At 37.5% G+C, this 14519-nt stretch overlaps 2 protein-coding genes and 1 long non-coding RNA gene across 7 annotated transcripts in view; 1 reads left to right on the forward strand and 2 right to left on the reverse strand.

Moving 5' to 3' along the window:
- The window catches only part of LOC110972740 (uncharacterized), a 47129-nt gene extending 40471 nt beyond the window's left edge, over nt 1-6658 (forward strand). The window contains exon 3 of the transcript XR_007941824.1: nt 6253-6658. The gene's annotated coding sequence lies outside the window, so the exon portion shown is untranslated. The remainder of the gene's footprint in view (nt 1-6252) is intronic.
- LOC127533960 (uncharacterized) lies at nt 3038-5652 on the reverse strand. The gene is made up of 2 exons (XR_007941857.1): nt 4975-5652; nt 3038-4359 (listed from the first exon to the last, which is right to left on the reverse strand). It is a non-coding gene; the product is annotated as an uncharacterized LOC127533960 (long non-coding RNA).
- A 7010-nt stretch (nt 6659-13668) lies between the features above and the next one.
- LOC110965711 (synaptotagmin-2) overlaps nt 13669-14519 on the reverse strand; it is a 36808-nt gene continuing 35957 nt past the window's right edge. For all 5 annotated transcript variants that reach the window (XM_022214849.2, XM_051948072.1, XM_051948071.1 and 2 more), the window contains 2 exons: nt 14189-14322; nt 13669-14047 (listed from right to left, as the gene is read on the reverse strand). In XM_022214849.2, coding sequence (XP_022070541.2) covers nt 13832-14047; nt 14189-14322 — 350 coding nt within the window. In that variant the 3' untranslated portion in view covers nt 13669-13831. The remainder of the gene's footprint in view (nt 14048-14188; nt 14323-14519) is intronic.

Raw genomic sequence — 14519 nt, forward strand, 5'->3', positions numbered from 1 at the left:
TAGTTGCACTAGCTGGGCTCATTTTGACCTCACTAGTTAACTAGTGAAACACACGTTTTCTTACTAGTAAACTAGTTGGGTCCGGAGTGAGTCACTAGTTAACTAGTGACACTGATGTTCATTTCACTAGTTAACTAGTCAAAGGCATATTGCCTCACAAGTCAGACTCAGAAGTGAACTTGTACAAACTTTGACTGAACATGTTGGACATTTTCCCTACATTTTGGGCTTTTCCTTTAACTAGCTGATCCTTACGCAGCACTAGTGAGCGACTGTGCACAACTAGTACAACATTTCTCTAACATGTAGGGATTTCTGGAGCACTAGTTCATGTTTTTGGCAAACTAGTTGACTTTTTTTTTTTTTGAAACATATTTTTATTGATATTTCCAAAAACAATATATATAAAGAGGAAACAAAACAAAGTGCACCATATGAACAAAAGGGGGTGGGGGAGGGGATAAGAGGCAGACAATTCACACTATATTACATTAGGGATCTCCAACACTTTTTTCCAGGAAGCTACCTCCATGAGGCTGTTTTTGTCAGAGAGCCACCCATGTTATAAAGACACCAGTGTAGCTCCATGACTTACTTTAGATTAATTGAATGCAATTTTTATATCTATTATCTAAGTATTTGTAAAACTAGTTGACATTTACATCTTACTCGTTTCACAAAATCGCTTACTAGTTGACATGTGAACACAAGTAGTGAACTTGTGAAGTGTTGTAACTGGCAAACATGTTCACTTGTCAAATTTTATCATTTTATTAGTTAACTAGTTTTGTGCGCATGTCAACTAGTAAACAATTTTATCAAACATGTTCAGTCAAAGTCTGTACAAGTTCAGTATAGAGCCTGACAAGCGAGGCAAAATATATTCCACTAGTTAACTAGTGAGATGAATATCAGTGTCACTAGTTAACTAGTGACTCACTCTGGACCCAATTAGTTTACTAGTAAGAAAACACATGTTTCACTAGTTAACTAGTGCGGTCAAAATGAGCCCAACTAGTGTAATAAGCGGATATCTTGACATTCACTAGTTAACTAGTAAACATTTTGAGCCTCACTAGTTAACTAGTAAGGTCAAAATAAACTGTAAGTAGTAAGGTAGTCTGGGTTTCTGCATTCACTAGTCAACATGTAGCCTATAATAGGCAGCTCCTAGTTAACTAGCTGCAATTCCTCAGAGCAACTTGTCAACTAGTGTAAAACATGCAAATGAATTGGGTGGGATAATGACAAAATCTCAATCCTGACTGGTGTATTTTAACTGTTGAGCCAATAGGAATCCTGGATGCACACTTTCTACCCACCTCCTCATTAGTTTTTTGTCTAGCTAGTTAACTAGTGCGCACTTTGGCATTCACTAGTTCCACTAGTGAACATTTTGGACCTCACTGGTTGAACTATTGAAGTCGAAATGTCTCGCTAGTTAACTAGTGGATATTTGAGGAATCACTAGTTAACTAGTGCAACTTTTGAGCTTCATTAGTTAAAAATTTAGACTTCAAGAGGCTTTCACTAGTTAAATAGTCAGTATTTTGGTCTTCACTAGTTAACTAGTGGCTGTTTTGGTTCTTACTAGTTAACTAGTGAAGGAAATCATAGGTCACTAGTTAACTAGTGAGGAGCATCCATATTTGACTAGCTAACATGCTGCTGAAAATGATTTACTAGTCAGATTTTTTGTCCAACTAGTACGGCAAAGTGCATAACTAGTGTGGCTGAATGTGCAACTAGTGCTGACAAAGACCGAACTAGTGAAGAAAACTAATGTCTGATATGGAATAAATGCTCAAAGGGCTTTCCATAGACAACCAAATACCAGACAATTAATAGTAGCTGTAGCATAGCTGTACACGCAGTAATACGAAAAGTACAAGCAGCAGTAGTAGTATAAGTAGCTGTTAGAGTCGTAGAAGTAGTATCAGCATGTGTAATAGTATTACAAGTTGTAGTAGCAGTGACAGTATCAGAATGTAATTGACTGTAATTGTCTGTTTATATATTAACTTCCTCAAGGGTGGGGAAAATGTTGCTGTGGCCCATTACATGGTGAGCCAGAGAGGAACAGGCCGACATTCCCACATCACTGGACGCAGTGTACATAATCAAAGGTGATCCATGGTTATGTAACTAATTACGATCATGAGTATCAGATATATTTTTAAAATACTGGAAAGGAAATTCCTGTTATATACATGCAGTTGTAAAATTTAGAGTAATTGTGTATTATTTTTGTTGTTTTTTTTCATCTACAGAATTGAAAGATTATGGCGAGAGGTGTATGGAAATGTCCTTGACTTGTTCCACACACTATTTCTCAATTTGGAAGTGGAAGGGTTTCTAAACCCTGAAAATGAACTGGAGTTATTCGTTCTCCACTGGACCTACGTCCCACAGCTGCAGCAGCATCTTCAGGTATTCAAGGAAGCCTGGACTCACCATAGTTTGAGGACAAAGAGAGGGCAATCCCCCATGCAACTGTGGCTTAGTCAGCCACGTGAGGGAAATGCTGCTGATCCAGTTGAGGTATGTATCCCCTCTTGTACCTTTACCTTCCTGTCTTCCTTTATATTTGTTTATGTTAACTTTATTATTTCTACTTTGGTACTGGATGGTTCACTTGACAGAGAAAAAAATCTAATGCGTGTGATCTCACTTTCTGTTCAGAGTCCAGATTTGATTTCTTAACAAATTGAAATTACCAAAGCATATTTAACAAACACAGTGTAGATGTATGCTGTCTAACACTGCTAGGAGAACCTGGACATTTCAAAAATGCTATACTTGGTTTAGTAGCACAATAATATCTGTTCTTTATAGAGCTGTGACAGGTCCTGTAGTTTCTGTACTTGGTACTTTTAAATTTTAACATATAAACATATGCATAGATATTTCAATGGTGTAAAATAATATCTATAATATCTATACAATTTTATAGTTCATGAATTTACTCCTTGCGCATCTTGTTGTCCTACCCACATTTGAAATCAAGTTTTGCCATACCATGTAGTCCCTAATCTAATTTACTTTTTTTTTTTTTTTTTGAGGAGTGTGCATTTCTTAATATAAGAGCTTGCTTCCAAATTATGCTTTCCTTTCAGGTTGCTGCTGATTATAGGATAGACTGGACAGGACCTCACACCCCATACCCAGAAGGCGTCACTGTACCTGATGCACAACTACCCCGGCAGCTTACACAGGCTGAAGTTACATCATTGCCTGATCCGGCCGTCCCTTTTTCTGCTGCACTACGGGCATACATATGGATACAGTGTATATTCTTAAGGACATTTTTCAACAAACCTAGACATATCACAACTCACCTTAACAGAATCAGAATGAAACGAACAAGACTCAAAAGAATGCTGCAAATTTTTGTTGCATAATTTTATGACCAGTTGTGAATTTCAAATAAATGCCTTTGAAAACAACAATGTACAAAGACACAGCAAAGGGATATAAAACTGCTTTTATTGCATGCTGAATAGTTTGACAGCTTTTAAAAGCATTAGAACAATGTGCCAATAAAAAGGTTTTTTAATAGAACTGACAATTATTTTCTTGAACTTCCAAACATTTATATTACAACTGTTCTCCAAGACAGTCTTCCACAAGTGTGGAAACATTTTGTTGTCGCAGAAATGCACAAACCTGAACCATCGTTTTTGAATCTTTCACATAAAAATAAGCTATTTCATTAATTCACTCTCTCAACTCTCACCTTTAAACTGTCTTCTTGCGACAACTCACAGGCCGCCACATTTCTGTTACATGTTAAATGTCACAACAATTTGAGCCGGACAGCAGCAAAAACAAGAACTGTTGTGAACCTTCTTCTGAAGCATGTATTAGCCTCACAAGCTTACATCACATCAGAACAATTGTCAAAACAACTACACATATCTGTTTTAACATTTTATGTGTTTTGGTAGCATTATTTGGACTCTCACACAACATACGAGATGGTAAGCCATACTGAGCAACAGCTGACCTGAACAGTGGTGGATTTGTTGTTTGTAGCTGCTGCTATGTAAACTATGAGCCTGCTAAATCCATCCACTCCTGCATGGATCACGATTTGCCGTATATAAAAGTCACAGTGAAAATGTGAATAGAAATTTATAATTATAGGTAGTTACAGCAATGCTACAGTAATAAGGAACACGGACAAATTATCTCAATAAATGCAACATAAAGACAACCACAATTACAATAAACAGAATTATTATTAATAATAATTATTATTTATTTATCTCTCTCTCTAGGCTGTTATATAGTTGCAGCAAACCCCTCTCTCCTCAGAGCTGCTTCCACTTCTTCCTCAACCCATAGTCTTTGGGAAACCTACATGGAGTAAAGAAAAAGTAGACAGAGAAGTAAATAAGTATGTACACAACAACATATTTATAAAGAAATCATGCTAATAAATTAAGTACAAAGAACTGAATTAGCCAATATACTGTAGACCAAAGCTATTTAATTTGATAAGTATAAGCATTGTTTGGTAACATTTCAGTTATTTGAAAGCAGTCCTAAAGAATTGCCTGTAATCCCAATCATAAAATGGGTTTGGAGAAGGAACATAGATGCTAATCTGGATATATATGAGTTAGGCTTTTTAACTACAATTGGTAGTATTGGTGGTATTAATAGTAATGCTACTACTAGTGGTAATACACCAACTACTGCTGCTGATACTGTCACTGCCACTACAACTTGTAATACTATTACACATGCTGATACTACGTCTACGACTCTAACAGCTACTTATACTACTACTGCTGCTTGTACTTTTCGTATTACTGCTTGTACAGCTATACTACAGCTACTATTAATCGTCTGGTATTTGGTTGTCCAGCTGTTAGCTCGTGTTAATGTTTTGCTAATGGCTAACTAGTAAGCTCTCATAGACCCTCAACAAGATTTAATAATAAAAAACGAGCCCAAAACTATTCTTACCTGTGGAAAGTTATTCCAAGTTTCCTTGTCTTGATCGTCCGATGTAGGGTGCAACTGTATGCCGCACAATGAGCCGGCATTCTTCTTCTTTTAATTTTCGTGCCGTACACATCAATGGAAAACACTGAAACTTTGCCCCCACTAGCTTAGCGTCTCCGTCGGGACGCCGCTCAGAGGGGCGTGTCGTATCTACTCTTCATATGCCTGTGATTTGATTGACAGCTCAGTCCACCAAGTGAAAGCAAACTGATTTGCATTTTATTTCTTGGTGGTTATTTCATAATGGCCTGACACCATGAAATAGAAAAATGTAAATCAGTTTGCTCTGGGCGGGGCTTCCTTTTCAGGGTGGGGAGTCGTACCCGCACACAGGCTTCTTTCCTGACGCCAGCTCCGACCACAGCTGAAGTGAAGCCGTGTCACCGTGGAGCTTCGGCTGATTCTGCCATCAGACACTGAAAGGACGCTGCTAATTCGGTAAATTAATGTTTATTTTCTTATCAGTGGCAGAATAAGCCGAAGCTCAACGGTGACATGGCTTCACTTCAGCCGTGCTGGGAGCTGGTGTCAGGCAGGACTCCTATGTTCAGAATCCCCGCCCAGAGCAAACTGATTTGCATTTTTCCTTTTCTTGGTGGAGTGAGGAAATATAAAGGGAAATAAATAAATAATTAAATAAATGTGGAAATATAAAGAGAAACAAATAATTAAATAGATAAATGTGGAAATATAAAGAGAAATAAATAAATAAATAAATGTGGAAATATAAAGAGAAATAAATAAATAAATAAATAAATAAATAAATAAAAGGAAAAAAACAGAAAAGGTAAAAGCAAAGACAAAATTTTCCTTTTTATTTATTTATTTTTCTTTATATTTCCACATTTATTTATTTATTTATTTCTCTTTATAGTTCCACATTTATTTATTTATTTATTTAATTCTCTTTATATTTCCACATTATTTATTTATTTATTTCTCTTTATATTTCCACATTTATTTATTTATATTTTGATTTGGCACTACTATTTCTCCATATAATAGCAGGGTCTCGCCTATTTACTTAGTTACATCCAAGTGGCTATTTTTTTTATTTATTTATTTTTTTTGGACAGGCAGTGTAGCAAAAGCTGATAAATAACACACATACTATCTGCATGTTTTAGTAAGATTTTATATTGACATAGATATTATATTAACATATTAACAGAAAGGTTCCAAATGGTACAATGAGCCTTTCAGATTATTCGAAATTCTTTTCTTATTCTTTCTCCTCAGGTTAAAGCAGAGTTGAAGACAGAAAACCAGAGACTGAAGGATGAAAATAGGGCTTTAATCCGCGTCATCACTAAACTCTCAAAGTGAGACAAGACAAACAATTGGGAAAAGAATTGTATGGGGGTGGGCTGGGGGCAGTTGGTGGACACACAAGAGGCCATATTTATATCAGCATTTATTGTACGTTCATCCTCTGAGAGAATATGTGGCCATAGCTCTCCAGAAAACTTGAGCCCATTCTAGTGACTGTATTTATTTAGCTAGAGATGTCAGACTTTCTGTCTGTTGAGTGACATGAAGACACATTTTACAGGTGTAAAGCTGCAGATGTACTGTATCCACTGTAGTAGCACAATGCCAGACTGAAAATACTTTCAATAAATGTTTTTCTTATGCATTCACTAAATATTGTGTTGTGTTTTTCTTCACTGTCTTTGCATGAAAAAACAAACAAACTGTGCAGCATTTCTAAAATGTCATAAATATAACTGGATTACCCCTGCACTGACATGGACAAACCATTGCAGGTACACACGTGGACAAAATTGTTGGTACCCCTCAGTTAAAGAAGGAAAAACCCACAATTCTCACTGAAATCACTTGAAACTCACAAAAGTAACAATAAATAAAAATTTATTGAAAATTAAATAATCAAAAACAGCCATTACTTTTGAATTGTTGATTAACATAATTATTTTAAAAAACAAACTAATGAAACAGGCCTGGACAAAAATGATGGTACCTCTATAAAAGATTGAAAACTATTTGACCAGAGTGACATGATTAACTCAGGTGTGTCATTTAATTGACATCACAGGTGTTTCCAAACTCATAATCAGTCAGTCTGCCTATTTAAAGGGAGACAAGTAGTCACCCTGCTGTTTGGTGAAAAGGTGTGTACCACACTGAACATGGACAACAGAAAGCGAAGGAGAGAATTGTCCCAGGACATCCGAAAAAAAATTATAGACAAACATCTTAAAGGTAAAGGCTATAAGACCATCTCTAAACAGCTTGAAGTTCCTGTGACAACAGTGGCTCATATTATTCAGAAGTTCAAGACCCACGGGACAGTAGCCAACCTCCCTGGACGTGGCCGCAAGAGGAAAATTGATGACAAATTGAAGAGACGGATCGTTGGAATTGTATCCAAAGAGCCCAGAGCAACCTCCAAAGAAATTAAAGGTGAACTCCAAGGCCAAGGTACATCAGTGTCAGATCGCACCATTCGTCGTTGTTTGAGCCAAAGTGGACTTCATGGGAGACGACCAAGGAGGACACCACTGCTGAAAAAAACTCATAAAAAAGCGAGACTGGAATTTGCAAAAATGCATGTTGACAAGCCACAAAGCTTCTGGGAGAATGTCCTTTGGACAGATGAGACCAAACTGGAGCTTTTTGGTAAGGCACATCAACTCTATGTTCATAGACTCAAAAACCAAGCATACGAAGAAAAGAACACTGTCCCTACGGTGAAACATGGAGGAGGCTCAGTAATGTTTTGGGGCTGCTTTGCTGCATCTGGCACAGGGTGTCTTGAAAGTGTGCAAGGTACGATGAAATCTGAAGACTATCAAGGCATTCTGGAGAGAAATGTGCTGCCTCGTGTCAGAAAGCTTGGTCTCAGTCGCAAGTCATGGGTCTTCCAACAGGACAACGATCCAAAACACACAGCCAAAACCACCCAAGAATGGCTGAGAGAAAAGCGTTGGACTATTCTAAAGTGGCCTTCTATGAGCCCAGATCTGAATCCCATTGAACATAAGTGGAAGGAGCTGAAACATGCCATTTGGAGAAGACACCCATCAAACCTGAGACAACTGGAGCTGTTTGCTCATGAGGAGTGGGCCAAAATACCTGTTGACAGCTGCAGAACGCTCATTGACAAATACAGAAATCGTTTAATTGCAGTGATTGCCTCAAAAGGTTGTGCAACAAAATATTAAGTTATGGGTACCATCATTTTTGTCCAGCCCTATTTCATTAGTTTGTTTTTTTAAATAATTATGTTAATCAACAATTCAAAAGTGATGGCTGATTTTGATTATTTAATTTTCAATAAATTTTTATTTATTGTTACTTTTGTGAGTTTCAAGTGATTTCAGTGAGAATTGTGGGTTTTTCCTTCTTTAACTGAGGGGTACCAATAATTTTGTCCACGTGTGTAACTTCACAGAGGTATTGCCATGGAAACTGCAATATTTGGTTGAATCTATATGCAGACCCTGAAAACCGGCTCTCAACTTCCTGACATAGCGGATGACGGATGAGTCGCATTTCTCACGAACGTGTGAGCGTCATTGCTGATTTAGGAGCTTTACCTTGACGGATGATATCACAAATTACATGCTTTTCCTCTTACGCTTGCAAATAGTTAAACAATCAAATGTTTAAAACATAGTCAGAGAGTGAAAAGAAATGCTCCTTCTCCTTTTCCCACAAAACAGGCCAGACAACAAATCAGACTTGGATACACATTATGTGTTATCAGCTTATTCTCATTGGCTTTAGAGTCGTCTCTTTTATTAAAAGTCATGTTAATAAGAAGTGATGAAGCAATTTCATCTCAAGGTCAATTAAATAACTTTTTGGAACATCTGATCATATCATAGGATCACTAGATGACGAGAGTGATGTTATATATTAAGAGTCATTACCTTAACTTCAGCTGGGTCGTTGCACCTTTTTTTTTAAAGATTAATGTGAGATAAAGTGGCTTTTGTAGACGTAAAGTCAAGCGGGCACAAAATTCAGTATAGTAGCTCATCACGCTGCACATACACTACCGTTCGAACATTTGGGGTCACTTAGAAATGTCCTCATTTTTGAAAGAAAAGCAGTTTTTTCAATGAAGATAGCATTAAATGAAATACAGAAATACAGTCTACACATTGTTAATGTGGTAAATGATTGTTCTAGCTGAACCATCAGCAACCGTCACTCCTGTGTTCTAATGATACATTGTGTTAGTTAATCGTGTTGAAAGGCTAATTGATGATTAGAAAACCCTTGTGCAATTATGCTACCACATGAATAAAAATGTGAGTTTCCATGGAAAACATGAAACTGTCTGAGTGATGCCAAACTTTCGAAAGGTAGTGTATATTTGATTATAGTTTGGTTTTTCATCCATATTTTGTTGTCACACTTTTATTACATCAGAGTAGCTGGAATTTCTGTTATGTATATGATGCCTCCCGCTGACCAGAAGTGGGAAAGCACCCTTTGGATCCATTTACACACCACACAGCATAAGACTATTTAAAATGCCTTTATTTCCTACGCTTACATTTTGACAACACACATATGTCCTGCCACATCCCATATTTTGGTTCCCTTGGGTACTTTAGTTCTACATAGATTGATGTATGACTACAAGTTGTTTGGTATTTTTGTTTGCTTTTTTTCTTTTTATTTTGCTGGAAATCATGAATTCTGTATGGAAATAAATCATGCACTTCACAAAAAGGCACACCTATTGACACACTTCTACAACAAGAAAAAACAAGAGTCAAAAAAGACATTCAAGCATTTCCCTTGTCTGTGTTGTTGGTAAGTGAATACATGACTGAGCAGGATGATAATCAGGTCTTTGGATGCTCTGTATTATGGCTAGGTTCACATAAGAGGACGATGACTACAGAGGAGCCAGTACTGAAGCAGCAGGTTGGCAGTATTGCATTGCAAAAGTGGATTTTGCACTGTTTGGGTCTCTTCTATGCTCAAAACAGCATGTGAGACCCAGGAAGACAGGGATTTTGTTGCCTGCATTGCAGAGAAGTGATATAATGTGTTAACAGAACACCAATAAACAAAATGGGCTGTGCTGGTCCTATTGCAAATACACAAAATAGCAAATGGAGAATCTGATGCATGTGATAAACATCAGATGACCCCTGCAGAAGATGAACGGGCACACATTATAGAAAACAATGTAATGAAGTGCCTCTACACAAAAACAAAATACTGTTTAAAAATTGACAAATGAACCTTCTGTCTTCCTCTCAGCCTCTTGAACACAGACACAAAGTTACGTATAATCAAGAAGATGGACAGTCATGAAGATGAGCACTGTTCATCTTCATGCGCTGCATCTTGTAAATAAAGATTTATTGAAGAGTAAGTGATAATGACTCAAAAAGCAGATGGGGAAAACAAACCCCCACATTAGAAATGTTCTTATAGACAGCATCAATGTCTCAGAGCATGCACAAGTGACACAATACCATCTCATCCATTGCAATCCATTAGTTAAACTGTGTGTTCATTCAAAAAGTGAAGCTTGTAATGGAATCTTATTGATTGCTTCATTATCTAAGGGAGCTACTTCAGAGGACAACATCAATAATATCCTGTAATAATATATCATGTTAGTAGTACAGGAAAGAAAAAGAAAATACTGTATTAGGAATTGAAAACAAAGCTAGGTTTATTTTCTATGCAAATATAAAGAGGCCGGGTTTGAATAGCAATAAGATGAGGGGGTGCAATTTAATGACATACTAAGTAAAAATCAAGTCAATTAAATTGTCCACTGTATCTACATTTGATTTACTAAGACTTGACACCCATCTGGCAGGAGTAAATGAAGGAAACACTTACGGTACACTGAGATAGAAAATCAAGGAGCCAACAAATATTCTCCTGTTTTGAAATATATACAGTCTACTTGTTAGGGGCAAACACAACAATCAGAAAATAAAAATAATGACATGACTTGCAGCCCAAGAGTACTGTAACACTGGATTCAGCACAGAGAACAAATACAAACGGTGACAGGAAAACAGGCAGTCATGCAGCACTATGGAAACTAAGTGGATTTTCACATAAAGCAACCCCGCTGTTAATCAAGGCATTTAGGGAGCACGTGGAGCCCAGCGGGGATTATTCAGATGTACATTCAGTCCCATTCAGCAAAAATACATACACTTTGCAGTCAGCGCATACTTTTTGTTGTTGTTGTTGTTGTTGTACTCCATTTTATTATCAAAAATGACACAGAACACAAACACACATACACAATACAATTATGGTTCCTCTTTAAAACATGCTGATATTTACATCATCTTGTATATACATGCTGTAGCCTGTTAACAAATCTGCTTGATGCATAATGTTAATAATAAAAAGAACCAATCAATGTACTGCTGTTCACCTCCCTATAGATACTTTTGCTGACAATATGTATGCAAAAAAGGGCACTGGCAACATTTATAAGACACTGAATAGCTTATTCTAATAATCTAACCATTACTGAAAACTTGATATTGAAATTTGAAAAACACAGACTCCATAGAGCTGAAATTTATTATCTGCAAATTATCTACTTGAAATTTAAGAGAGGTATTCAAACCACATGAACAACATTTTTTTATCTATAATTTCACAAAATTTCAATATTAAGTATTCCTTATTCACAAAAATACAAAATCTGGTATTCAGTTGCTCATAATAATTCAGTCTTTGTGCCCTTTTATTGCCTCAAGCCTCTACACATTAAACTAAAGCAATATAACTGTGATGAAGTTGTACCACCACCATGTTGCAGCACTTTGCCTCCAGGTTTACAAAGCTTATGTCTTGAGTGATTCAAACAACATGGAACACTGCGAGGCATGATACATGCTCGATTCTGCAGCTCTATTTGGTTCAAGCAAATGGTCCAGGATATGTGTATTATATCATACATTTAGTGCAGCAGTTGGCGTGTTTAGATTCTACAAACCTGCATGTTACTCTTTAATTCATATTCTTTTAAAAAGTGAAGCTACATCTTACAGTTCAAATTCAGTTCTCTATAAAAAAAACATCTTGTCTTTGACAAAAATCCTCATGTTGTTTCACCAGAAACTACTGAAGTGTTGAAGTGAACTACAGAACAATGAGCAATGCCAAAGATGTACAATCATTGTATTGATTATCAGAATAAAATGAGATAGATGGCACTATTTTTGGAAGCAACAGTAGAATTCAAATGAAGCATAGTCATATGTGTTTTGAACATCATTGGTAATCCTTCCAGTTTCCTTACTTCTTCTAAGGTTTTACATCCAAGTGGTCAACACACCTCAAACCAGATTTCAGATGGCACATTCACAGTGTCCCTGACAGCTTTAGAATAATATTCAACCTCTCTTAAACAATGAAACCTACCGTATTTCTCAACCTATCATATCAGGAAGGCACCCATGTTTTCCTTTCCTCCATTATATCTATTTGAAGACACAGAAATGTGCGTTGGACCTAAATGCATAGATGTGCCCTCATGTAAACACAAAACGAGCAATGAAAGTCAGATGACTGTATCATCCCTGCCAAATTGTAAACACTGTTTGTATCTTCTTCTTCTAAAATGTGAGCTGATAAAATGAAGATAAATTTGTCTCAGAAACATGTCATAACAGAGACCTCAATCTGTTTCATTCCTGAATTCCATGAGATCTTTTTGTATTATAAGACTTAAACCGACCCTATGCAGGAAATAACTCAAAACTACAGTACTTTCTATTTCATGTTATAGCACACTTATTAGCAAGATACAATATTGGGCATGGACCACGTGGAGCAGTAGGGACATAAGTAAAGCATGCTCTATAAACTAAACTAAAGCTTTTAATCCAGCATTGTCTTCACCAAGACTTTCATTCGGTGTCAACACCCTAAGAATCAGTTTCTAAGTTTCTTCAGATGAAAGACCAAAAGTCGATCATTCATGGACCAGTCATAACTCAACGCCACTCTTCTCAGCATACACTAAAATGTGAAATGTGATGCTTAAAAAGAGTTTCTTTTGACTTAACTATGAATGAGCAGTTATTCTACGCTGTCTCTTTTTTGCTGTGCAGGATTTATGACGAGTAGTCACGTGTTAAAGGGGAACTTCGTTTTTTTTCAACCTGGGGTCTGTTTTCAAATGTCATTTCATACATGTGAGTGATGGAGAAATGAATTTTCGACATAGCTCCAGTATTTAGCCAGGCAGGCAGCTTAGCAGCTCAGCTTAGCAGCTCAGCTAGCGAAAAGTATGGGGCAACTTGCCCCCCCCACCCCCCACCCCCCCGCATCAAAGTCCGCCCTAACATGCTTTTTTCCCCCGCACTGACCGGCTCAGATAGTCTCAACGAGTGTCCCACAACATACTAGAGATGAGAAGTGAACGAAAATCTCCACATTACCTGGCGATCGCTATTTGTTGTGGTCTGTATCCAAATCTTGGGATGCTAGAAAGCAAATCTCATTCCGAAATCCCTCACGAAATTGCGCGATAGCTTGCGCCAAAACACCGGTTTTGGCGCAAGCTATCACGCAATTTTGCGAGCTCTGGACTTTGACGCGGGGGGGGGGGGGGGTAAGTTGCCCCATACTTTTCGCTAGCTGAGCTGCTAAGCTGCCTGCCTGGCTAAATACTGGAGCTATGTCGAAAATTCATTTCTCCATCACTCACATGTATGAAATGACATATGAAAACAGACCCCAGGTTGAAAAAAACCGAAGTTCCCCTTTAAGTTGTGGGATTCATGCAAAGTAGGGATAAGGGTTGGATTTCTGAGTTAGTGCGTTAGCTGGTTGGTGGAGCATGTTACTTCTTGGCATTTAAGGATGCCAGCTGACCATCAATATCCTCCTCTGGCTGCAAGGCATGCCACTGGGCAATGGGGCGGCGTGGATTAGCCAGCATATCAGACCAGTGCTTCAGACCTAAGCCAGTAGCCTTGCTGCCCACAAAGATCTTCCCGATGGCGTCGTTCTTACCTATCTTGTCATAATCAAACACTGTGACAGCTACCAGGATTTTCTGAGAAGGGAAACAAGAGAAATGCTGTGATTCCTCTGCTGTTAAGTCATTAGTTCCTCAGCATATGAGTGGGACATTGATAGAAAAGACATTTTAACATATCAGTTAAGTCCAGAAGGTATGGTTTGACTTGTACTGTACCTGCATCTGTTCCAATGGGATTTCAAAGCTGAAGGATTCATTGTAATATGGGTTCAAGGTGTTCTTCTTCACCGTAGTCTTCTTTTTCTTCAGACGCTTACCCCCCTGCAGCAGCTGGATCTTCACATAAGGATCTGGAATGGGCATCAATGTGATTAGCAAACAGACTGCCAAGGCCATAAATAATTGAATTCTTCATTGTTTTCTGTGTCAACTTATCCTATGTTTCCAGGATATGTTGTTTATATAGTTTTCTATGTATACAGATCAAGAAAATGTAATTGTAATCTGTCGTCCTTATGTACACTGCCATTCAAAAGTTTGGGGTCAC

Source organism: Acanthochromis polyacanthus, chromosome 5 (genome assembly GCF_021347895.1).
Source record: "Acanthochromis polyacanthus isolate Apoly-LR-REF ecotype Palm Island chromosome 5, KAUST_Apoly_ChrSc, whole genome shotgun sequence".
NCBI lineage: Eukaryota > Metazoa > Chordata > Actinopteri > Pomacentridae > Acanthochromis > Acanthochromis polyacanthus.